The sequence below is a fragment of the Artemia sp. Qi Xiang Cuo genome, chromosome 2 (genome assembly GCF_049724085.1).
Source record: "Artemia sp. Qi Xiang Cuo chromosome 2, ASM4972408v1, whole genome shotgun sequence".
NCBI classification, from domain to species: Eukaryota; Metazoa; Arthropoda; class Branchiopoda; order Anostraca; family Artemiidae; genus Artemia; species Artemia sp. Qi Xiang Cuo.
In genome coordinates this window covers 55290842-55317041 of record NC_142795.1, presented here as the reverse complement: position 1 = coordinate 55317041, position 26200 = coordinate 55290842, and the positions used below count along the sequence as shown (strand labels likewise).

At 35.4% G+C, this 26200-nt stretch overlaps 1 protein-coding gene across 1 annotated transcript in view; it reads left to right on the top strand.

Moving 5' to 3' along the window:
* The window catches only part of noi (splicing factor 3a subunit 3 noi), a 55514-nt gene extending 33861 nt beyond the window's left edge, over nt 1-21653 (top strand). The window contains exons 4-7 of the mRNA XM_089108175.1: nt 2223-2509; nt 11193-11488; nt 18076-18256; nt 21273-21653. Coding sequence (XP_088964301.1) covers nt 2223-2509; nt 11193-11488; nt 18076-18256; nt 21273-21605 — 1097 coding nt within the window. The 3' untranslated portion in view covers nt 21606-21653. The remainder of the gene's footprint in view (nt 1-2222; nt 2510-11192; nt 11489-18075; nt 18257-21272) is intronic.
* Nucleotides 21654-26200: the final 4547 nt, after the last annotated feature.

Genomic DNA, 26200 nt, shown 5'->3' with positions numbered 1-26200 from the left:
TGATTTTGGTTGCCCTGTTGATTCAGTATTAGATAACGCTTACTTACTGGCTTTTTTGGTTTATCGAAAGTTGTATTACATAATTTGCGGAAGAGAGTGCAAACATACGAACATTAAAATTCCTATCTTAGCATTTTACTCGCAATAATGCCTTACGCTGGCTGATGCCTTATTTTGGCATGTCGGGATGGACGCTACCCCAATTTTTGACTACTCCAAGTTAAAATTTACTATTCACGTCCTTTTGTTTGTTAGACCTTGGATGTTGGATACCCAAAAATTCAAAGATGGTTACACTTAGAAAATCAGTTCAAAGTTCTATTTGCTTACTATTTTGTTATTATTTTGGTTATTTTATTGCTAATGTAATTACTTTATTCTAGTACTTGTTTCAGTTGCATTGGTCTTTATTACAATATACTTGAATGTAAAGTAATCAATTTCGCTATTATTGCAAAGGTGATAAAATTATATAAAACCAAAGTTCTGAAACTCATTATAAGCACAACATGTTGTATTAAGTGCTTATCCCATATTCGAAATTCCCACAAAAGGTGTGAGAGGTTGGATATGACACCTCTTGGGGGTCTTTCATAGAAAACCCAAGATCCTTGAAATAAGTAGGAAGATCGTTTTGTGCTTAAATATTTCCATTGATAGTTATCAAAAATGCAGTAAGAATATATTAAGGTTGCCCCAGTTGGTAAAATCTCCGGATATTAATTGATTCAGTTACATTTTCGAATTTTTACCTCCTTGACAACTGGAGACCTTCTGAAGAAGAAAAAACAAAGCAGCAAAGTACTAGTTGGGAGACTCCTTCAGAGCTGATCAAGTGATCAAGCCATATGAAAAAAACAACATTCTGGTAGATTGGCCTGAACATTGGAGAGTGGGGATACGGTAACGTCAAGACGTTTTCCAAGGGGCGAAGGAGGATCTAAACCGCCCTACCCTCAAATATATCTTTGTGCCCCCATTTTTCGTTTATTTCATATCTCTGTGCTTATTCAAGGTACTGTGTGTATGCGAATGCAGTGTCTTTTCATTCCTTGGTGATGAGCTGTCCAGATATAGGGTTTAGTTTTTGGTCGAAATTGCATTTTCGTCCTAACTTAAGTATTGTGTTTCACTGAAGGTTTATTCTGGCTCAGGGCCTTATCCAAATCGACATAGGCTTGCATTGATAGACCCAGACTCAGCACTTTGGGTTTGATCCCAGAAGTTCTACTCTTTGATTTTGTTCATTATCTCCCTGAATGGAACAAAAAAAGGGAATCGTAAAATTGTGAGGCAGGGCAGGTCTACCGCCCCTTTCCCCCTGCTTGGATAATATCCTCAATATTCTCTCTTTTAGGGTGCAGAATAACTACACAAGTATTATACACATAATGAAAGTTTTACAGTTTCTTAAAACTTGTGTCAATGATATTTTTCCACCACAACTGAAGTATTGCTCTCAGTACAAATGTCTTCTATTCTGATGAGCTAAAATCCTACAAGTTACGTATTGAAATAGTCTCGTCCGGCACAGCTCTAGAAAAACTCTTCTTAAGGTAAAAAAAAAAAAAAAAATTCATGGCATGAACGTGAAGAAAGTACTTTCTACCTTTTATAATCGTTGAAGCTAATTAAAAATGCTAAAATATCAAACAAAAAACAAAACAAAAAAACAAAAAAAAAACGCATTGCTAGGTCTCCTTTTAATTATTAACATTTGCCACAACACTGCAAGTTTCATGTGTTATCTTTTTTTATATTCTTTTAAATATATATGTTACTGTGAAAGACCGAAATTGGAGAATGTCGACACTCCCCGGTGATTGTCCGAAATTACCTTTTTTTCCTTAGATTTAGTCAACTTTTTCAGTTTTGTGCAAGGTTTGATGGTGATAGGTTAGGTTGGGCTAGTTCAATTTAGGTTTGCAACCCATTTCTGAGATTTATAATGTAATTTAACCTAACCCAACATAACTTTAACTTTTACCATCACACCTTGAATAAGACGGGCAAAGTTGATTGAATCCAAGCAGAGAAAAATGAATTTCGGACATTCACTGGATTTTGAATGTCCTAAATGTTGGATTTTTGTCCTGGATTTTTAAATGTTGACATTTACCAGATTTTGGTCTTTCACCGTAACATATGTTACAGTGTTTTGCTTCCTTCCCAATGCTTAATGCTAATGCTGTTTAGCGCTCATTTTGTTTTTATTTTTCAAGGATATGGAAGATATTTGGACCTACACGGTAACTACAATCAATATATAAATTTAAAAGGAGTTGAAAAGGTGGATTATACTATATACTTAATGATTTTCCATCAGCTGTACGATATTCCAAAGGAGAGGAAAGGAGCGGAATATCGAAGTTATCTGGAAGGCCTTCTTGATTATCTTGGGGATTATGTCTCCCGAGTCAAGCCCCTGTTGGACCAATCGGAAATAGTAGAGGAAGTGAAGACTGAATTCAACAAGCAATGGGAAGCAGGCACCTTTCCTGGATGGCCTGTAAGGTGTTATCTTTTTCATTTTATATGTTAATCATGGGGTAGGCATCCCAGGACTATTGTAGCTTATAATCAAGATTGTACCAGTTGCAACCTTGGAGAATTTGGCCACCCAACATGGCACTCCGGTAACAAAAAAAAAAACCTCTGTTATCCATACAGTAATGGAACTTTCAATATTTGAAGATCAAGAACCAGCTCTTTTAAGGCCCATTTCACAATAAGATTTTACAAATATCGAGACTTAGCTAGGACCAATTTGAGCCAGTCAGATTTTCGATTGAATTTTCTGATTGGCTTAAATTAGCAGTTATGAAACTTCATGAAAACTCTTACGAAAAATTCATTGACAGTAAAAATGCTTAGCTTTCTGGTAAATGTATTACTGCCTCGTTCTATCTCTAAAAAAAGCTTGTATTGTATTTTTGAATACTTTGATAGATATATCGAAGGGTAAGATTGCCCTTTTCTCCGAGATTGCCTTTTTAAAGTAATTTAAACATCCACAGTACTTTAATGGTAGTGATGGAAGGCGATTTCAATGTCACTATAATATGACAAATTCTATTTAAAATATCAGTTTCCAATAGGCTCATTTCCCATCTGATTAAAGATTTATGCCATTCAGTAGTAAAGTAGCAAACACTCTTACTTGCGATTTTGTAAGATGCTAAACTTTCAATAGAGACAACACTGTTACAAATATGGGAATTAATAATGCTTTGTTTTGGCTTATGTGCCAGCTAAAAATGACTATTGGTATTAGTTTTTTTTGTCCTTTGATTTTGTTGCCAGGTATTTCTTTCTTTTTAATTCAAAACTAAATGCTCACCAAAAAAATATTCATGGAGACACGTTCAGGTGGTCTAAGATTGGCTAGATTGGGTGCAGATAACCATTCTGTGAAATAGTCAATACATGGTTGGCCAAAAGGAACATGAATGGATGGAAAGGACGAAGAAGAATTAAATGTCAATTTTGTAATCGAACTGGAAATTTTGAGGGTTTCGATCCCGAGTGTTGTCGTGGTTAAGTAAATAAAAAACTAACAGAGAGAAAAAAAAAATAAATGAAAAAACGACAAACGAAACTGCGGTCAGTAGAGAGAAGAGATGAAAACTAAAACAACGTGGATATTTCGTTTGTATGCAAACTAGGAAACAATCCTCAGCACAAGAGAAATAAAGATAAAAAAAAACAAACTAAACTAAAAACAAATAAAACCACTTCCAATATTAATAAAATACAATTGTCACAACTGATCCACGTAGGGAAAAGAAGCTACTAGATTTACTTCGATGAGAACACCAAAGCATCTACTTTTTTTTATTTTTTTTATTAGAGTTTTAAACAAAGCCATTGGACTTAATTGTTTTTTTTTAATTCAGACTCATTTTCAGTGCCAAAATGGGTATTTGTTTTAAAAGATTTCGGATTCACTAATTCCAACTATTTGTAAAAAAAAAATATGTTGATTTAACAAATTTGCATGTTTTTTAACCAAAGAAAAAAAAAAGTTGACAGACGCGGCTAATTGTTGCCTGTACAATTGACGAATGAAAGATCTTAAGCCGAACTGGCCAGCCACGAAAAAAAAAATGGCTGGCCAGTTTGGCTTAAGATATTTCATTCTTTAAGTAAATATCAGTAGCCATTGTTAACTATTGCACCTAATTAAATACAAAATGTCAATAATTAGCATATTTGTAATTTTTTTTCTCTTGATTTAAAATTTAGCGATTGTTAAAATCTAAATTAAAACACAGAGAAAAAAATAAATTAGCCCAGGCGTAGTTTTTCTGCTCCAGCCTTATACAAATACATAGTTCCACCCTATTTTAGTGATTAAATTAAATACGTAATATTTCATGGAGTCCAAAGCCAAGTATAATATCTCACTTTTTAGTGTTTTACAAGAGTCAAATTTTCAAACTTTCCATAAGACAGATCTTTTGTTCTAGAATTTAAATAAGACAAATATACAAATTACAGTGTGTAGCTCATGCAAAATGTACCTGAAAACAAGCCCACCAAATATTTCCGAAAATTTTCAAACATGTGTTTGGTGTCACCCGCGTGAGTCACAGATTTCTGGCTTTGGTCCCAAAAACTATTATTGTCTAAGATTTGGTTAATTTTTAATCCTGGTACTTTGTAGTCTGAGTAGCTCAGAAGCCAAAGGAATTTCGTCCACCTTTTATTTTTTGAGGTTTCAGCACCAATCGGCTAGATACCCTTTTAACTGTGTGTGTTCATTGTTCACAAGCATGTTCCCTAAAACCTGAAGATTAGAGGCAACTCTATAGCGTTGCCTATAGTAAAGTCCATACGGCTCCAACGTTTTATTATTTATCATTATCATTTTTTTGCCAGAGGCACTGTACATGGAAGGGGTTGTCATATAAACTGCCGAGGTGGCTCATTTGATTGGAAATCGAAAGTTCTAGTACCGTTTTTAAGAGTCAAAAGTGATCGGAGGGTAGCTAGCCCCCCCCCCACGCCCTTTTTCCCCAAATACATCCGATAAAAATTTTGAGATAACCATTTTGTTAAAAACAGTTTAAAGATCATATAACAAAAATTTTGGGGTCATACAACCCCCCCCCCCTGGGCCCGGGGGCAGGTATTGTAAGTTATGCCCTGGGGGAATATGATTCTTATAGAAGGGATGCTCGTATAAACTTCAGAGAGGGCTCATTTGATTGGAAATTCAAAGTCATAGTTCACTTTTTGATCGTCAAAAGAGATCGGAGGGCAACTAGTCCCCCCCCCCACATCCTTTTTTCCCCAAATACATCCGATAAAAATTTTAAGATAGCCATTTTGTTAAAAAGAATTCCAAGATCATATAACGAAAACTCTGGGATCGACACAACACCCCAGAGCCCGGTGGCAGGCGTTGTAAGTTATGCCCTGGGGGTATATATTGTTCTTATAGAAGGCATGCTCGTGTAAATTTCAAAGAGGGTTCATTTAATTGGAAACTGAAAGTTCTAGTTCATTTTTAAGAGTCAAAAGAGATCGGAGGGCAACTAGAACCTCCCCCCACGCCCTTTTCCCCCAAACCCATTCGATAAGAATTTTGAGATAGCCATTATGTTAAAGATAGTTAAAAAAATAGATAATAAAACTCAGGGAATCAACACAACCCCCCAGAGCCCGGGGGTAAGTGTTTTAAGTTATGCCCCGGGGGCATATAAGGTTTTTGTGTAAGGGGAGGCCGTATTAACTTCAGAAATGGCTCATTTGATTGGAAATTGAAAATTCTAGTTACCTTTTTGAGTTGAAAGGGATCGGAGGGCATCTACCCCCCCCCCCCACACACACACACCCTCTCTTCCCCAGATGCATCCGATCAAAATTTTGGGATTTCCAGTCTGTTTGAAATAGTCCAATGATCAGATAACAAAAACATCGGGGTCAACGTCATCCCCCCCAGAGCCCTTGGGAAGAGTTGTAACTTATGCCCTGGGGGCATATAAAGTTTTTATCGAAGAAGTGGTCGTAAAAACCTCGGAGGAGTCTCAAATGATTAGAAGTTGAAAGTTCTAATTCCCTTTTTAAGAGTCAAAAGTAATCCAATGACATCTAGCCCCCCCCCTCCCCCCGCCAACCTTCTTTTCCCCAAATGCATGCGATCAAGTTTTTTTTATGTAGCTATTTTGTTCAAAATAGACCAAAGATCATATAACAAAGACTCCAGGGATAACACAACCCAACAGAACCTGGGGGCAAGTGTTGTAAATTATGCCCCAGGGGCATATAAGGTTCTTATGGAAAGGATGGTAATATAAACTTCTTAGAAAGCTCATTCGATTGTAAATCGGAATTTCTAGTGCCCTTTTTAAGAGTCAAAGAGTGATCTGAGGGCAACTAGCCCCCCTCCCTCAAGTCCTCTTTTTCCCCAACTGGCTAAGGTCGAACTTTAGTGTAAAGAGCAGGGTATTGAGGAGGGGGCATATATGGAATAATTTCTGTTCGTTTTAAGTTTTAATGTTACTCCTTACTTTCAGTAGAATTTTTTTATTTAATTTCTGTTTGTTTTTCAAATAATCCCAGGAAATACCCCCCCCCCCATCTACTGTTCCCCATTCCCACAAAAAATTCCTCCATAAAGAGTTCCTCTCACTTTAAATACTTTCCCCCGGGAAATTATCTCCGAACAATTCTATCCTCGCTGCGAATTTACCCTACAAAATTTCTTGCTTATGATTCCACCTGAAAAATACTCCTTATCATAGTTCCATTTAAAAAAAGACTTGTTTTCTGATCGTTTTTCATGTCATGGAATTTCCCCGAAATGCTTTTTTTTATATATATTTAATTTCTGTTCGTTTTTTAAATAGCCCCATGAAATCCCCCTCCCTCCCCCATTGACAATTCCCCATTCCTTTGAATTGGAAAGTTTCTCTTGCAGAAAATGTCCCCATGGAGGATCTATCATGGTGATAATTCCTCATGGAGAGTTCGTCCCGTGGGAATTTCCCCCCATCTAAAAATACCCCAGAGAATTCCAACTCCACTGAATTCAGTCGCCAAAGAGAAACTAAGACAAATAAAGCGAATTTCGTATACGAATTCCAGCAAATTCCTCCTGGAATTTATCCTGGAAAGTTCAACCACTGGAAGTTCCATCCCAATGGGAAATTATTTCCGAAGACAATTCCTCCCCAGAAGATCACCGCTCCCTCCTGAAAAATGTCTGTATACTACTCAATAGCAAATACTATATGTAAACAGTGGACAAATTTCATAACTTGCGACCTTTCCTCTGGGGGGTTAGGTCATCTCCAAAGACAAAGTTATTAAACCCTTTCAACTGTACGCCTACTGAACAAAATTACTATCTCAAAATTTTGATCAGACGACTTTGGGAAAAAGGGCGTGGTGGGGGGGGGAGGGATAGTTGCCCTCCAATTTTTTGGGGTCACTTAAAAAAGGCACTAGAACTTTTATTTAATTTCCATTAAATGAACCCTCTCTCCATCTTTTGGGTCTATTGGTGTGATACAGTCACCTCTGGAAAGCACAAAGAAAAGAAATAAGTAAATAAAAAAAATAAATGAAACCGCATCCGCGATCTTTCTTCTGGTAAAAATACAAAATTCCATATTTTTAAAGGTGGGAGCTTGACAACTCTACAATAGCGTTTTCTGATACGCTGAATCTGATGTTGCAATTTTCATAAGATTCATTTATTTTTGAAGTGTTATTCCCGCTTTTTCGAAAATCAGGCAAATTTTATCAAGATCGTAGCTTTTGATGGGTAACATTAAATTTCAAGCAACAAAAGTACGAAAAACAATAGGGAAATCTTTTTGCAAGACAGTGGAGATAATTTGAATGAATATTTCGGCCCTATGTCCAAGGACTGTCCTCAGCAAGACAAAAATATATGAAAGAAAAAAGACTCACAACAAACATGCAACCAATAAAACCAAAAATTAAAAATTTTTCAAAGCAGTCCTAGCATCCTCACTTCAGCGAAGTTCAACCAGGAGTCAGGACTGATTAAATATAAGTTAAAACAAGGCGATTCAATGAGATAAAAGAAAGATAATTTATAAAAACGTTCTTATTGCTAATCTAGCTTTTTTGACAGCTAGCCTCAAAGATCTTTTTGTGACTGGTTCTGTGTTCATGTCTATCGGTTTTTTAAAATAATTTGTAAGATCATTTTTAATTAAATTTGTGTATAGAGAATTTATTGTATATTCCCCCAAGTTCCTATATAAGGAAATATTATAATTAATCTTAAGTATTATTTCAATTCATTCTCAGACTACCTGCTTTATGCCTAGGTAATTGCTAATAAGTGCAGATTCATAAAAAATTATATTGTGGCTAGGATTTTCAAAAATATTGCTGCCTAATACAGAATCAGATGAAACAACGGAAATACTAGAATTTAGAGCTTTTACAATATCATCTTTATGCTGTTGTATGCGCTTTTCTAAATTCTGTTGTGTTCTACCTACATAATATTTGCCACAATCACATGGTATTTGATAGACCCCTCTTTGGCGAGTAACTGGGGTTTTATCTTTACCAGAATTTAGAAAATTTATGATTCTAAAATTATTTGTGAATACTACATACATATTATTTTTTGTGCAAACTTTTTTAAGATTTGTAGGGATTTTTTGGATGGAGGGGAGGTAACTTATGTTTAAGTGCTTGTCAGAAATATCACATGGTAAACTATCATTAATTTTACGGGAATGTCTCTTCAGTCTACAATTAATTACACTATTTATATATAAAATAAGATACCCATTTCCAAAAAATATGTCCTTGATAAAGTTTAATTCTGCTGTTATGTGGGAATCAGAACAAATGTTTAGGGCCCCATCGACGAGGGATATTACGACCGCTCTTTTAACTTGTGGGGGGTGGTTTGATGTAAAATGCAAATATCTATTATTTTGTGTTGGTTTTCTATAAATAGTAAAATTGAGTTTATCGAAGCTACGAATAACTAACACATCTGGAATGGGATTTTATTTGCGATTTCGATTTCTAAAGTAAACTGTAAATTTCTATTGTACGTATTAAGGTGATCTAAAAACCCTTAAGCTCATTTTCCCCATAGTTCCAGAGTGAAATTACATCATCCATGTAACGTCCCCAAAAGACATGTTTTAAAAAATACGAATCTAATGCCCAATTTTCAAAATGTTCCACATAAATATTCGCATGTAACCCAGAGAGGGGCGCTCTCATCACTAAACCATTAATTTACTTGAAAAAAGAATTACGGAATTGGAAATGCATTGAGTACTTGCTACAGAGTTTAACCAAGGTCATTAAGACATCACAATCTATTCCTGCTGCTGAAGCTTCTATTAAGTGATAATTTTCTTTGATTTTATTTTCTAATAACTGTTCAGATACTGCGACATCAATTTTTGTATACATTGAAATAATGTCAAAGCTGCTTATAATTGTATTTTCTGAGATATTTACGTTTTTGAGTTTTTCAACTAAATCTACCGAATTACATTTATATAATATAAGAGTAAAGCAAAGGTTTAAAGGCTGTACATAACCATTTACCAATATTGGATGTGGGGGATTTCGTACAAGCTACTATGGCCCTTAAGGGTATGCCTTGCTGGTGTAATTTTGGTAGACCACAAAACTTTGGGCAAAAGCTACCGCGGGGGAAAAATTTATTGTATAACTGTGGAGTAATTTTACCATTTTGTTTAAAACTTTTTAGTTCATTTATAATTTTGTTTGCAAATTGATCAGTATGATCGTCGGTTGTAGTTCTATACGTTGTTTCGTCATTTAGATGAGAACAAATTTTTGTATCATAATCTGTCCTATCCATGACAACTAGAGAATTGCTTTTACCTGCTTTATTTATAATAATGGATGAATCTTTATGGAGATTAGATAGTATTTTTAGGGCATACAAATTATCTGGTTTTTTAGTGGCGGGAGAATTAATCCTTTTTTGGATTGTTCTAAAGGGTATCTATAAGACTAGCCCTAACTTCATCTGGGTTGGATATAGATGTATAAAATTTGTGCACAGAGGATTCTAGAGAGGAAATTAAATCTGCTAAAGGGACATGTCTTGGAAGAAAAAAGAATTTTGGACCTTTTTCGAGAATTTGAATTTCCTTTGGTTCATGCGTTCTAGAGGATGGATTAACAACAGCCGGTCCAGGGGTGAATCTTGGAGTGTAAGTAGGGCTATTCCTCGAAAATTCATATCTTAGGTTTTCACATTTTTTAATAAGTCGTTTCCTTGATAAGCGGAAATCATGACTAAACAAATTTCTTTCCAATCTAGCAACCTGGCTAAAATCAACAGAGGAACTGACCTAGACATAAAGCAGGTAGTCCGAGAATCAATTGAAATCAGAATTAAGATTAATAATAATATTTCCTTATATTGAGACTTGGGGGAATATACACTAAATGTTCTATAAACAAATTTAATTAAAATGATCTTACAAAATATTTAAAAAAACCAATAGATATTCACATAGAACCGGTCACAAAAAGACCTTTGAGGCTAGCTGCCAAAAAGGCTGGATTAACAATAAGAACGTGTTTTTAAATTATTTTTCTTTCATCTCATTGAATCGCCTTGTTTTACCTTACTTTTTATCAGTCCTGGTTGAACTTCGCTGAAGTAAGGATGCTAGGACTGCTTTGAAAAATTTTTAATTTTTGATTTTATTGGTTGCATGTTTGTTGTGAGTCTTTTTTCTTTCATATATTTTTGCCTTGCTGAGGACGGCCCTTGGACATAGGGCCGAAATATTCATTCAAATTATCTCCACTGTCTTGCAAAAAGATTTCCCTATTGTTCTTCGTACTTTTGTTGTTTGTTATGGAAAGGCAGTGTGGTCTTCTTCGCTATTTTTTAACATTAAATTTAATAAATTTTGTATTTTTGGAATCAGCATAAAAAGTCAATCCTTTTGATTTATGCATTGTTATCAATATTCTGTATTTTAGAGCTTCGGTTAGGCTACTATTGATCTAAGACGCTCCTTACTTACGTTTCGTTACCATGAACTGTTTGTATCACTTGTATGATATCCAATAGATATCCAATAATCCCAGTTCCTTTTTCTTCTACTAGATCAGGGTAGACTAAAAACAAAAGTGGTAAGGTATCTCTTATATAATTTTTCTTTCTCTGTTATCTTTTTTTATTGTAGAAAGAAGCTGGAGGTAATTTAGCGTATTCTGGAGCTCGTTTGGATCTGAGCGGGTTCAACTCATGGGAAGAGTTAGCCTCTTTGGGTTTGGATCGACTTAAATCTGCATTAATTGCCTTGAGTTTGAAATGCGGTGGAACACTGGAAGAACGAGCTCAACGTCTTTTCTCAACCAAAGGGAAGAGGATGTCCGAAATCGAGCCATCTCTTTTTGCTAAGGGGCAGCCAGCAAGAGAATCAAAGCAAAATGGCAGCAAGGCAAGAGATATTGCCTTTCTTGAAGCACAAGTTTATAAGTAAGTTACTTGCTCTTTTGCCGTAAAACACCTTTTTAACATTTGATAAACAATTATATTGTCCTTCAGATTTTGAACTTCTTAAATGAAGTGTAACGTGTAGACACAAAAAGCGATCTTTAAGCATAAATACAACAAAAAAAAAATCAAATTCCCAAAAATCAAATTCTTGGTCACAACATGGTTTTCTGCACTTGACGATGCTCTTCTATCAACAAGAGTCGAAATCCTGCATAGACAGTCTCAAGCCTATTACCTCAGACTCATTTTATATTCATGCTTACAAATATTATGCTACTATGGGGAAACAACCCATAGTAGACCAATCAGCTAGGAAGAGGTTTTGCACCCCAAAAACGCCCACCAAAAGAGTCCAAGCCCTGAAGAATTATTCATTGATCAGAATCCCGTGTTAATGCTTTGTCGCTTATTAGGCTATAATTTCCTAGAGGGGTGCCACTCCTCAAGTGCGGATAGAGTTGACCGCAAGGTCCCCAGTCTTGTAGGTACCCCGAAAGGGTCGAGACAGCCCTTTGTAGAGGTTGTTGTCTATAGATCTGGCCTTAGAAATTTCCATATCTGGCCATCAAATGTCCATAGAAATTGCCTCTCTCACTTTGGGCCTGAGTGAAAATCAAGACAGTCAACTCAATACACAACTGCCAACTAGCGGTCGGCACCGTTTCTGTTTTTGGCCAAAACAGAAACGGTAAAAAACGGCAATCAAAAAACGGAACAGAAACGAAAACGGTGAAAAAAAAAACGGAAATCCGTTTCTGTTTTTTCGTTTTTTACCGAAAAACAGAAACGACCTATTTTTACTTAAAAAACAGCCGTTTTAACAGATATTTCTGTTTTTTTTTTCAGTTTATTTAGATTTACGAGAGTAAAGTGAATATTTACTAATATAGATTAATAAAAAAACCAAATATATGAAAAGACCGCATAAATTAAAATTTATCACTTAAAAACATTCGGAGTTCAAGTGACTTTGCAGTCATTCGTGAGCACTGCTTTCGCGTAAAGTACCCAGCAATACTAAATGCACTCTCACTGGGTACTAAAGTTGCAGGGACTGATAGATGCATACATGCAATTTCACTTAACTCCGGGTAAGTGTAAAAGTAATCAGACCAAAATTCTAGTGGAACAGAATTATTTTGTCCTGATCTTCGTTTCTCGCTCAAAAACAAAGAAGTTCTCTCCTCATATGCCCTGTTAATATTTTCTGCCACGCGGTCAATGCTTATACCCTTGACATTTTGCCTCGTAGACTTCATCCGTAGCCCAATCGTGCCGAGAAACTTAGAAAACAAGCTGTCTTCTTGATCAAGAGTCTCTGGTGACCCTTTTCGGTTAGTCCCTGCCTTAGTAGGAGCGACGTCAATAGGGAAAGATGTGGAGTTCAATTGGATTGGATCGAGTTCTTCTGTGCTTCTCTGCCGGAGATGAATTGCTGGAGAAGCGAGGAGATGGACTGACGAGCTGACTCTCTGTCTACATGTGCCATTTTTTCATAAATTGCAGGGTCCAAAAAGCCAGCTCTTGTGAAGAGCATCATATCAAACTTAGGACTGGCTGAAAAAGTATCTCCTGAGCTTAACAACTAGAAGTTCCTTCAGCCCATTGATTGACTCAGCCATAATACTAGTATCTGGAGTCTGACAAAACAACAGTAATCCCTTAATCATCAGCACGACTTTGCTTGCCGAAACATAATTGTATCCACTAGCTATCACTGTTGCCTGTTTGAACGGGCGAAGAACCTTAATGACAGCTTCCATGATGGACCACTCATTGCTGTGAGGTTTGAGCTCTCTAATCTTAGCGTCACGCAGGTTTTGGTTGAAGAAGTCGCGCAGTGGCTCTTTTCGGGCACAATACATTTCTATCATGGTAAGTGTGCTGTTCCATCGAACATTCATGTCTTTTGTGATGGATGGACTAAGATTATATGTCTTGCAGATATCTTCAAAAAGATCGTGGGATTTGGAAGATACTTTCAGGATTCTAACCAGCTTTCGTATTTTTACCAGTGCTGGTCCCAGCATCAATACTTCACTAGAGACGCCTCTTTGTCTAGGTATTGAGCTCTAACTATCGCTGTCAAGGTCTGGATCATTTAATTCTGAGCTACTATCATCATCATTACTGCAGTCGGTATACCCAGTTTCTTCAATGTCATCATCTCCTACAATCAGGTCAGGAAAGTCATCTTGTTCAGCAGTATCAACGTTGTCATCAGATTCTGAACTGGATCCTGAATCATTTAGGTGGGGAACACTCACTAAATCTACCGGGTTTCTGCATTCCCACAGCTTAAGGGTATTAGTCACCACGTTATGCAGGTTTTGTGCAAAGCATGAGCCTCGCATAATGGCACCGTCTCTGTGAGCCTTTACTATATTAGCTCCCGAATCAGTAATTATAATCAGACTTTCCGTAGAATTCTGAACTTCTGGAGGCTACTACGGATTGCACGAAGAATGTTGGCGCTAGTGTGAGCAACTTTTAGTCTTTTAAACTCAAGGATTCTATGGACCAAAGTGAGCTTGCCATCAGTGCTTTTCATCACATAATGAGCTGTAATACCTAGAAAGCCAGACCCCGTTCTTGAAGACCAGCAGTCTAGGGTCAAATTTACTTTCCGGACTTTCTGGAGTTCAGCTTTGAGCTGCTTGACCTTCCTTTTCTTTGCTGTAACTAGATGTCTTGCAACAGTGAGAGCTGAGTGGCCAGTAAGACCTCCTGTAAGTTTAGAGATTAGAGCCTTTACTCCTGGTTTTTCAAATATTGAAATAGGAAGCTTGTCAATGCAAACCGTTTTTCTACACAACTTGTTCAGCTTCAGCTGCTGCTGCTTTTTTTTACTTCAAAAATTTTTTTACATCCCTTTTCTTTCCAGTGCCTTCAAATCAAGTTGGGTTAGTTTCACATGATGTGCTCGGCATGCTGAGCTGAGACAAGGCTGTAGAATGTGACTTCTTTGGAACAGTACTTGGTTTAGGTTGTTCAGCAATTTTGTGTTTAACCATAAGGTGATTTTTAAAAGATGTTGCAGACCCCTTTGTTGACTTCACATCTTTTTTGCAGTAATTGCAGGTAATTACAGCTGCTCCCTTATTCCTGGTCCTAAGTTGCTCCCAGAACTTGACTTTCTTTGATGGAGGGCCCTCTCCAAGTTCTGAGTCAGAACTTGATGAAATGTTTGATGCCAGATTTGATGCCATTTATGACAGCATGTGTATCGGTACCTGCAAAGCTTATCATTACTAAGTGCATGGAGCAGTGCAGGTCTAGTTACTCCTGTGATTGCAAATAAGAGTATGAAAGAAGAACATTCAAGGAAAAAAGACACTTCTCTGTAGGACAGAGCATAATTTTATTCCATAAGCAAGTATCTTTTTCCTGTATTTGTGAATACTCCTCATATGGTATATTAAGGGAAATAAAAGTATAATATTAATAATAGCAAGAAATAGTAAAGCGTAGGCCCAGGACTCTCTGATGTAGCTAAAAGATTTTATAATGCAGATAATAGATTGACTAATTAGACCATTGGAAATAAGCTGCTCCAAATATTTACTAAAGTATATGACATGTGCAGGGTAAAGAATATCGAGGCTATTCACATTTTCTTCCTGGGTGCTGCAAGTGAACATGCCTAAAATCAACATGTCATTTGGAAATTTTATACCCTCATGCTGAAGGGTAGATCATCAACATGTTCAGCCTACTCCTTTGTTTAACAGTCCCTTGATTATAAATTTCAATCAACTAATTCAATTATGTTAATGTGAGAAACCAGGGGTAAAGGTGCAGATTAGTTCCCCTGATAAAACAACTTATTTCTTTCTTTATATTATTCAGTCCATTGGGCTGTAAAGTTGCACATATACTCTCCAGTAGAAACAGGATAAAAGCAAATCTCTTACTGTGGCTGGGTTCCAACCTTTTACTTCTCGTAAGCCTAGTAAGCCCTGCAGCACTAGCAGAGGCAAAATCAGCAAGATTCGTTTAGTAGCTCCTATATCTGACCATTGGATATCAAAGATTTTCTGTAGTTCCGCTTCTACTAGTGCTACAGGGCTTACTAGGGAATGAAAATTAAATGGTTGGAACTCACCCTGTATATCCTGGTTCTGTTGGTAGGGCCTCTGTGCCCTACACTACAGGGGGAGCTAATCTGGGTGAAGGTGCTGTTTAGCAACCCCTGATAAAAACAACTTATTACTTACTGTATATTATTCAGTCAATTGGGCTGTAAATTTGCACAGATAGGGTTCAGTAGAAGCTGGATGTAAACAAATCACTTCTTAGTGTATATCCTGGTTCTGTTTGCAGGGCCTCTGAAGCCTACGCTACTGGAGTAGCTAATCTGCACCTTTACCCAACCAGGTAACCATCTACTTACCAAGACTAACCGAAGGGTATAAATCCAAGTAGACTGCTTTAGATTAATTTTTACTATGGCGAATGTTTCTTCAATAGCAAATCTTTTCTTCGGAAGATGTAAAGACAGCGCTTTTCGATAGATGGCAAGTATCGCTAATCCAATAAAAGTCGCTAGACTGCGCTATGGTGCTATTCGTAATCAAAACACGGAAAATGAAGAAAAACGGGTTTAAAAAAACAGAAACGGCAAAAACGGCCAGAAAAAAAAACGAAACAGAAACAGGAACGGTACTAAAAAAACGGCTACCTTTTTTCTGTTTTTTCCTTTTTCCAAAAAAAAAACAGAACAGAAAACGGTAGAAAAAAAAAACAGAAACGGAAACAGAAACGGCGCTGACCCCTACTGCCAACATACATTGAAAGGTAAATGAAACTTAACCTGATCGAATAGCACAATATTTTATTAGTACTGCTCTTGATTGACTTTCTCCTTATAATCGTCTTGTTAAATTTTTCTACAGTTCATATTTTTCGTTTTTGTATGTTTTGTATTTTTGTGTGTATTTTTGATTACTTTTTGCTCCATATTTTAGTACTTATTGAATAGTTTTTTTTTGTGGATTATAAATAAATTGTTATTATTATAATATATACCTCGGGATAAATGTAAAAAGCAGTAAAAGCTAGAATTATAATTATGCATGCATGATTGTGTGTGAGCGTATCCGAACCCTGAACTATGATTGTTGAATATAGTTAAATTGACTAGAGTCGAGTTAATCGTAGTTCTTACTGTAGCTGTGACATGGTCCGAACGTCGAGTTTGCTTCTTAGTCAGTAAGGCAATTGTCAGAATTCGTGGCAAAATTTTTAGAAAAACTGAAATAGAGTCCTCTTTTAAAGTACTTAAGACCACATTTGTCGAAAATTCTAAAATCCATAAGCGGAATTTCTAATTTCCGTCTGTAGTTATGCACTGATTCCATTAAACGATAGGAGTTAGAAAAAGTCAATTACAGTTAGAGAGTAAAACGATCAGGGAACTGTGACTACGAAGGGCAAAACGTTTGAACTTGAAATCTAACATAAATTAAAGTTTAAATCTGATTAAATCAATTTCATTTAATTGGTATTGACGGTAACTCCCACCCAATCAGTTCTAAAAATAATCACGTCACGTTTTGCCTTGAGTATCTTAGCCAAGAAGCGAATATTTTCCCATTGCACAATAAAGTCGGTTCCATCAAAATTGAGTTTAATTTAGCATCGGAACTTTGGTAAGTCCGTGTTTTGTCTCATGATTGGGGAATTGAGTTGAAACTTACAAAAAATATATATTTTTGTCTTCTTCTTTTTTTTCAAGTTATATTTTCCTCTTCTTCTTTTTTCATGGGAGGGGGGGGGGTAACCAACGGAAGATATGAAGTCGTAGAAATAATTAATCATCTTAATGTGTAGGATCGATTTAACGCTTTCAGAAAAAGTTTTTTTTTGGAGACTAGAGTAAGGCGATTTTAAATTTTGTGATTGGTAAAAGGGGCAGCATGTTTCTTTCCCAGTCTACACAAAAAAAAAGTGTGCGCTAAGTTTTTTTTCTTTTTATGTTTGTTGTCTGAGAGGCTCTTTGGCTTGTATTGTAGGTTTTCTTAGTTTTCAGTCATGATTATATTATTTTGCGGGATTCCAGTCTTAATATTTGATTTCGTTTTGTTTTTAAGTCTTCATTTTTTTAAGTATATTCTGATTTCGACGCTGCGGATGGATAGAGAACATCAATCTGAAACATCGACAATTTTTTTCGCTGTTTTTAGCCATGTCATAGTCTTCTTGATTTAGCAACCCTGTTTTTCTTATGCTGGCCTAAATAGTACTGCTTTTTCATAATGTCACTTCCACCAAAATGTGAAATAAATAAGCAGAAAAAAAAAAAAATCGTCAAAAATCGTAGAGATATGAGAGCTGAAAATGAGAAGAAATTAATGTATGTGAGGAGCCAAACTTAAACTTTCAGTTGAAGAAATTTGACATAAAAAGGTGTAATAAATAAAAGGGAACCCTGGTCATTTCATTGGAGTCAAATACGTCTTCATAACGGTTGATACATAGTTACCCTATTGATAATTATAGTATACAGCTCCGCTATCTTCATGGCAGTTTTCGTTATAATGGAAGCGAAATGTATTTATTTTTAGGTTTACAGAATTATTATCAGAGCAAAGAGAAGCCACCAAGGAAAATGTGGAGAGAAAACTTGCACGAACAGAAGGAGAGCGTCAAGAATCCGACGAAGAGCAAGGACTACAATCAGATGATGAAGATGAGGACGATATTCCCTATAATCCCAAAAATCTGCCCCTTGGCTGGGATGGCAAGGTATTAATTTTACTCGGTAGTTCCTAGGATTTAAAGTTCAAATTAGGCCGCATAAATTCTTTCTCGTTTTCTTTGAATCATGCTGTTCCTCCTCTATACGAATTAGCTGCATTAAACTTGGTTCCCATCAGTCGAATTTCACATTACGAACGTAACTTTTGGTGCTAAGTGGTTAGCTTATATTACATTTAGTATAATCCTTCACACTTAAACAAAACATCCGTAATCCTTAACGTAAATATCCATTAAGATCATGTATAATAAGACCAAGAGGAAAGTACTGAAAAATTAGAAACATGGAGTGGAGATGGAGATTCCAGCTCTTATGAAGTGTGACTGGCTTTCTATGGGAATTTTATTACTTTGTTTTAGAAATTTATTAATTGCTCTTCGAGAAGTTCCTAGAATTGCTGCTACACTGACATTTCAATAGAATAATATAAACTTACGTTACGTAAAATTTTAAGCAGAGTCTGAGTCTAATAAGCACTGTCTATGTTACTGTCTATGTCACTGTCTATGTCTATGTTCGTTTTCTTTGAATCATGCTGTTACTCCTCTACGAATTAGCTGCATTAAGCTTGGTTCCCATCAGTCGAATTTCACATTACGAATGTAACTTTTGGTGCTAAGTGATTAGCTTATATTACGTTCAGTATAACCTTTCATGTTTAGAGAAAACATCCATAATCCTTAACGTAAACATCCATCAAGCCATCATCGTTTAAAATAATAAAGATCATAAGAAAAGTACTTAAAAATTAAAAATATGGAATAGGGATGGATCACTCTTATGAAGTGTGACAGGCTTTCTAGGAGAATTTTAATATTTTGTTTTAGAAATTTATTTATTGCTCTGCCGGAAGTTCCTGGAATTGCTGCTACACTGACTTTTCAATAGCATAATATAAACTTACGCTACGTAAAATTTTAAGCAGAGCCTGAGTCTAATTAGCACTGCCTTTGTTACGCACAAAATTTGCTCCGGCAGTTTACATTGCATAACGCAAAGTCGAAAGTTATGCTAGTATTAAAGCTTCTACAGAGTAGTCTGAAAGAACCTTAAGGCTATCATTTCTAGCCTGAGCACTCGCACTCGACCTCCATCCCCCTCCCCCCGGTGTTTTATCCCGTATTCATGATTTTTCTTTTTATTTGACAACACAGTTAAATTAGCAGACAATATGCGGCGAGATAATAGGGCGAGAAATAGATAGATTAACAAAAAAACATTTTTTTAGTATTGATGGTTTAAATTTAAAAAATATTGTCATTTGCTGCCTTGGTTTATAATGGCCACTTTGCTTGATTTGTATTGGTGTTATACGGTTTTATAGTCTTATGGTCATGTAATTTCATTAAAGGTGTCATTCGGTGAAGATATTCTTCTTTGCAGTTCAACCATGAGGCTCAAACTCTCGGGTGGGCCACTCCATATAAAATGAACCGAAAAGAAGGCATTCTCACACCTATCTCTATGAGCTTTGACAAAAATTAGTGGGTTTACTCCTTCCATGGATTCTCTTTTGCTCAACTTTTTGGTTTTGTGGCCGGCTAAAATTTTGACTATCTGGTATCGTGGAAGACGAATTCTAAAGTTGTGTCTCTTTAGAATAAAATGCATACCTCCCTTATTTACAAATTAATTTAAATCAAAACTTGGAATTTTTGTAACTGTTATATGAGAAGTATAGCAAAGATAATTTGAGTATCTAGGTACTTCCTAAAGGTCACAAACAAATTATGCTAATTAATAAATTTAAATATTTTCCTAGAAGCTGTAAGTCTTGATATTGAATAATATTATGATATTGAATATTATCACGCTATCATTTAAAACAATTATTACCTGTTGTTTAGATTGTTGACCATAGTCTATTCTAGATTATGATAAAATAAATCGAGTTGGATGTCTAAATAAGCATGCTTCTTTTTTTTCTTTTTTTTTTGCTTAGATGTATCGGTAACATTTTACGACACTTATTTTGTCCTTTTTTTTATCAACTTTGTGTGTTTTTGTATCCTTCCAAGTATTGAATCTTGTTATAAAAGCCCAAGCAAGGCGTACAAAGTGATTTTCAATCCTCCCCTTCCAGGAACAGCGAAGGAGAGGCATTCCTTAAAGTAGAGTTTGACGTTTTCTTCATAGTTCAAACTTTCAGAGTGCATCAGCAAGAAGAAAAAAAGGAAGTAAAATATGTTTCAATAATCGGTAGATATGGATATGGGGGAATTATTCAGCGTTCATTACCGTTCATAATTTAACGTTCATTACGTATTCTTTATAATGTGGATCGCATTGATCACCATGCTTCGTTATTCCTTAGTAACATACACACCTTACTGTCGTTTCGTTGATCACTTTGTCAAAATCAAGGAATGTTTCAGGACCGAATAAGTTCGTCAGAGCCTTCTAGAGGGCCAAAGTTTTTCTAACTAGCGAGAATAGAAAAATATAGTTTTTGTTAACTATACGGAAGCGTATTATGTCTAGTAGGAATCAAGCTGAGACAATCACACAATAAGAGACAATTTATTGGTCACGCAAGTCCCCCCCCTCAAATTCTAGTTTTTAAATAAAAAATCTTTTATTAAAGTTAACCTGTAAAAGTATGGAGCAAAATAAGTGTAGGATTGCTTATATCCACGTCAGGAATAAACTTATCAAGTATCTTAAGAATTTCGAAACCATGGGTATTTAAATGCCCTTTTTCCGTTGATTTCAAGTGGAACAATCTGAAGAGCAAAGCTTTTCAGCCCTTTCCCTCTCCCCTTGTAAGCAATAAAAGTCCCTGCAGGAAGTGACATCCTAGTCTAAAAATAAGAAAAGAGCGAATATTTTTTTTTTTTTTTTTTTATTAATATTATCTAGATAGACTCCAGTGAGCTGCTTAATCCCAATTTTTTCTTTTTTTTTAATTTTATTTTTTTAAATGGTATATTCTGCTATAGTTCTGTTTGTGTGAAAATTAAATTTTATATCGTAATTAGTATTTTCATCTCATTTTCTTTGCAGCCCATCCCCTACTGGCTGTATAAACTTCATGGACTCAATATCAGTTACAACTGTGAAATTTGTGGCAACTTCACCTATAAAGGTCCTAAAGCTTTCCAAAGACATTTTGCGGAATGGCGTCATGCACATGGTATGAGATGTTTAGGAATACCAAATACAGCTCATTTTGCAAATGTTACGCAAATTGAAGATGCAGTAAATTTATGGGCAAAGTTGAAAACTCAGAAAACAAGTGAAAGGTGGCAAGCAGAGGAAGAAGAATATGAAGATACGCTAGGGAATGTAGTAAATAAAAGAACTTACGAAGACTTAAAAAGACAGGGGCTTCTGTAGTTTATTTATTGTATTACTACCACGATTTTGTAATATATTTTTTTTATCATTTGATTACTACTTTTTTATTTAATTGATCTACTGATACAAGAAGGAATCACTGTAATTAATAAATAAATAGCTTAGGTGATGGGGTACAACCATGCCTAACTCCAGAACTTAGTCCTATTTCATTCGAAAAAACGCATCTTGCACTCCTAACCACAACTCTAGCTGTTACATATATTCTCACCAGTAGCCTAACTATCCTCCTCGGTAATCCTATCTCAATTAACTTAGACATTAAAATCCATCTATCAACCTTATCGAACGCTTTACGCAGGTCTAAAAACGCTACAAGTCTCTTCTTCCCTCTACCATATTTATCAAAAAGGCCTTGCATAACTAACACCTGGTCGACCGTCGAATACGATTCTCGGAATCCAGCTTGCTCTTCTCTTACCTAGTGAGGATGCTTGGCTTATTAGCCTGTAGTTCTCTGGGTCTTTTTGCTTTCCCTTCTTAAATAATAGAATTCCTGTTGTAAGGTTCCAAGACTCGGGCCATATTCCCCGGTCCAGAATTCTATTAAATATTGTAAACTACTATTGGCAAGAACAACGATATAAATTTCTTATAGAAAAGAGTCGGAATTCCATCGGGTCCTGGGGACGAGTTACCTTTCATGGACTTCAGGACGGCTCGCACTTCTTCTGTTATCTTTTCTGTCAGGGCGTAATCGTGCTCCTTCATAGGGTATTCTCCAAACCCTTTTTCTTTGAGTTCGTAAGCAGTCAAAAAACCTCCAAGATCTCGTACACAGCCAGGAGCTTCTGCAAGGAATTGTTCTCAAGCTTCTGGGTCGGGTTCTTCCTGGTTCTTGCTAATATTTGTTTGCTCTATTCTTTTCCAGAATTGACGGAGGTTGCTCTTTTTTAAATCTTCTGATAAAACTCTAGCTTGTTCTTCTCGAAACATCCTCTTCTTAGTTTTAATTAGCATCTTATATTGACTTCTTTCAGATTTAAAACTAGCCATTAGTGTTATATCATCTTTTCTCATTTTGACAATTCAAGTTTTTCACTTAATCTAATTTTAGCCGCTAGACTAAAAAAGACTCGAAAAAAGCATCATCGAAAAAAGACTCCTTCATTCCTCTTCCCTTTTCCTTGAGTTTCTGCAGTTTTGACGTTGTCGAATATAGAATATCTGTCAGGTCATCTACTCGTTCTGTAATCGACCTCTCTTCGCCTTATCTATGAAAATTCAAAAGAACTTCTTCCGAACTAAGGATCCTTTCTACTTCCTTTTCTTCACTACTACTCCGTGACTTTAATCTTAATGCAGATCTAGGCTTATATTCCCCCTCTTTTCTGTTTTTATCTATTCTCTCTTTATCCTTTCCTTTAATTCCTACATCAAGCACTACCGATAGATGATCTGACCCTCCCCAATTTAAAACTTCTACCGAAACACTAGATCCAACCATATTTACATCCATAAAAAAAAATCAATTATGCTAGGCCGTAGCCCTGAATAGCAAGTGCACTGGCGCCGCCCATGGGATCATCGGTGTTAGAAGCAGCTAATCCAGGGGTAGTTGGTGGTACTTGTTGCGGTCCTGAATTTGTGTATGGAACTCTTTTCACTTGTTTGACTTTGAAGAGTTGTCCGTCCACATACAGCTTATCTGCTCTTAATCTCACATTTTTTCCTTCGTCGATGGCCTGCTTTATTTTCGGCTTTAACTGTTCACGTGCCTCTCTTTGTGGCCGGGTGTAATCAGGGGTTACGGAAACATTGAAACCCCTCAGCAGGGGATTTTTTCTCAAGATAAAGTGTAGTTTTCTTATCGTTAAACTTTACAACAACTGGGCCTGACCGTAGCCTGTACACGTCGCGAATGTCATACCTTCCGATCTGTAGAGAGGGTATCGCATGGTTTAAGAAGCCCAGGATTTCATCTTTCAGAGTTTTCCTAGATGATCTTACATGTGGTATGTCGTAAAGCACAATGTTGGTTCGCTTTAATTCAGCTTCGAAGTCATTTGCACGCATGGTAGAGATCAGAACCTGTTCTCGCAGCTCTCGTAGCTTCGAAGAAATTGCTTGGTTTGAGGCCTTATTCCCAGCGATTTCTACTTGAACATTTGTGAGCTATTGTTGTATTGCAGACACATCCAACACAAGAGTCGGAATTGAATCAAGATTCGCAAACTTGGTGTAAATGTCCTTAATTACTTGCTTAAGAGTCACCGTATCCGATAAATCCAACTCTCCGCTTTCCACCAACTGTGACATTCTTCCACAATTTATTTTTCCGCTTTTCGAAATCCAAATCTCAATCTAAAATTAGTTTTTATTCAATCCGTATAGTTGTTAATCGTATACACAGTGAAATGTCTCCGGGCTCTCAGAATAATCACTGATAGCCAAACATAGCTTATTCCACTTATAATTGATTCAGATAATGCACAAAGGCATATAACCAAAAACTGTTTTTTTTACATGCAATCCTCTCAGCATAAAAGAGGTGTTATATATATATATATATATATATATATATATATATATATATATATATATATATATATATATATATGTTATATTATATATGTATAATATATATATATATATATATATATATATATATATATATATATATATTATATATATATATATATATATATATATATATATATATATATATATATATATATATATATATATATATATATATATATATATATATATATATATATATATATATATATATATATATATATGTGTATATAAATACGGTTTTAGCTGATAAGGATATTTTTCTCTGGGTCGCTCCCATCTTATATATATATATATATATATATATATATATATATATATATATATATATATATATATATATATATATATATATATATATTTATTTATATGTATATATATATATATATATATATATATATATATATATATATATATATGTTTATTTATATGTATAATATATATATATATATATATATTTATATATATATATATATATATATATATATATATATATATATATATATATATATATATATATATATATATATATATATATATATATATATATATATATATATATATATATGTAAACATACGGTTTTAGCTGATAAGGATATTTTTTCTCTGGGTCGCTCCCATCTTATAATCAGATTCCCATTTAAAACCCTATGAATTTAAAGAGACCTCTGAGTGCCTTTGGCATAAACCTGAACGTAGCACCCATGTGATTGCGAGCATTTGCGATAAAAGGAATTTTCAGGTGACTTTTAGAACTTTCGCGCGGAAAAGTTAAGAGATTCGCCTTCACGTTTGGATGTTTCAACGTAGACAAGTTGATGATAATTGCACTATCAGATTCCGAGTATCAGTGAACTTTACTGTTTGAGTTTCAGCTTCTATCTACAAAATGTAGAATTTGTATATTTTGCCAATCCATATGAATACTACCACTAGTAAGAGTATTAGAAAGATCTCCGAACTCAGCCCTAAAAACCTAAATATTGCGCAAGGCAGAATCAGCTAAATAAAAGTCTGATAATATAGGGGGTGAGCAGCTTGTTCTTTCTCCATAAACATTTCAATGTCCTCATAGAGTCTGTAGGCCCCTTAAGAAGATGGTAGTGTTGGTATGTGAACCTAAAAAATAATAAGAAATTATTATCCCTTTGAAACACTTTTGATTTCATCCTGAAAAAATAATTTATATTAGGCTGAAAAAAAATATGTTATTAGTCTGAAAATTTCTTGAGAAGGCAAAGTGACCGTTCGGATATGGAAATCCCATATTACCAGCTAAAGGTGTAAGGACCAGAAAGTATACCATTCATGAAGTCAAAGTGGTCGTTCGAACTTGATGAGGGTATTTTACCAGCTAAGAATTTAAGAGCCAGAAATTGCTTATACATGGGGGTATGTTGCCCCCTTTACGCTTAAGTTATTACAAGTTTCCCCCACTGAAATTATGAGTCTTAAAATGCTTACGGAGGGAATGCTAGTGTCTGCTAGTGCAGCTCCTATGCCATAAAAATTGGTGATTACATCATCAATTAATTGATCGAAAACACTTTCGGTAATCTGGGAAAAGAGTGACAATTGTTATTGCTTATGATTTTAAGTTGTAAAAAAGAATAATAAGCTGAAAAGAATATATATTAATAATCTGAAGAATAACATAATATTATTGTTAATCTAAGGACTAGGGTCCTCAAATCCCCTTCTTAGAGGCGGGGAGATGGCCCCCTTTCAACAGCAGAACGCTACTAATGGCTAAAAGAATGCATTACTTTCATTGTGGTGAAAAACCTATTTCTATCAGGGGCAGGGGACCAAACAGCAGCATAAAACTAAGGGATTGTCTTTAATAGTATGTAACTTTAGGCTAGTCTTAGACCATCAATGTTCTAATAGTCTTACAAATTTATCCCGCATAAAAATTTAGTTTTTGCCGTTAAAGTATGTTGAAAAGTCCATTTCATTTGGGGTTAAGGGGGCTCCTCAAAGCCCCTCAAAACTATCGAGAGGGCCGTGGTATTTTTCCTCTATTAAGCTGAAAAGAAACATTTTTAAAGATA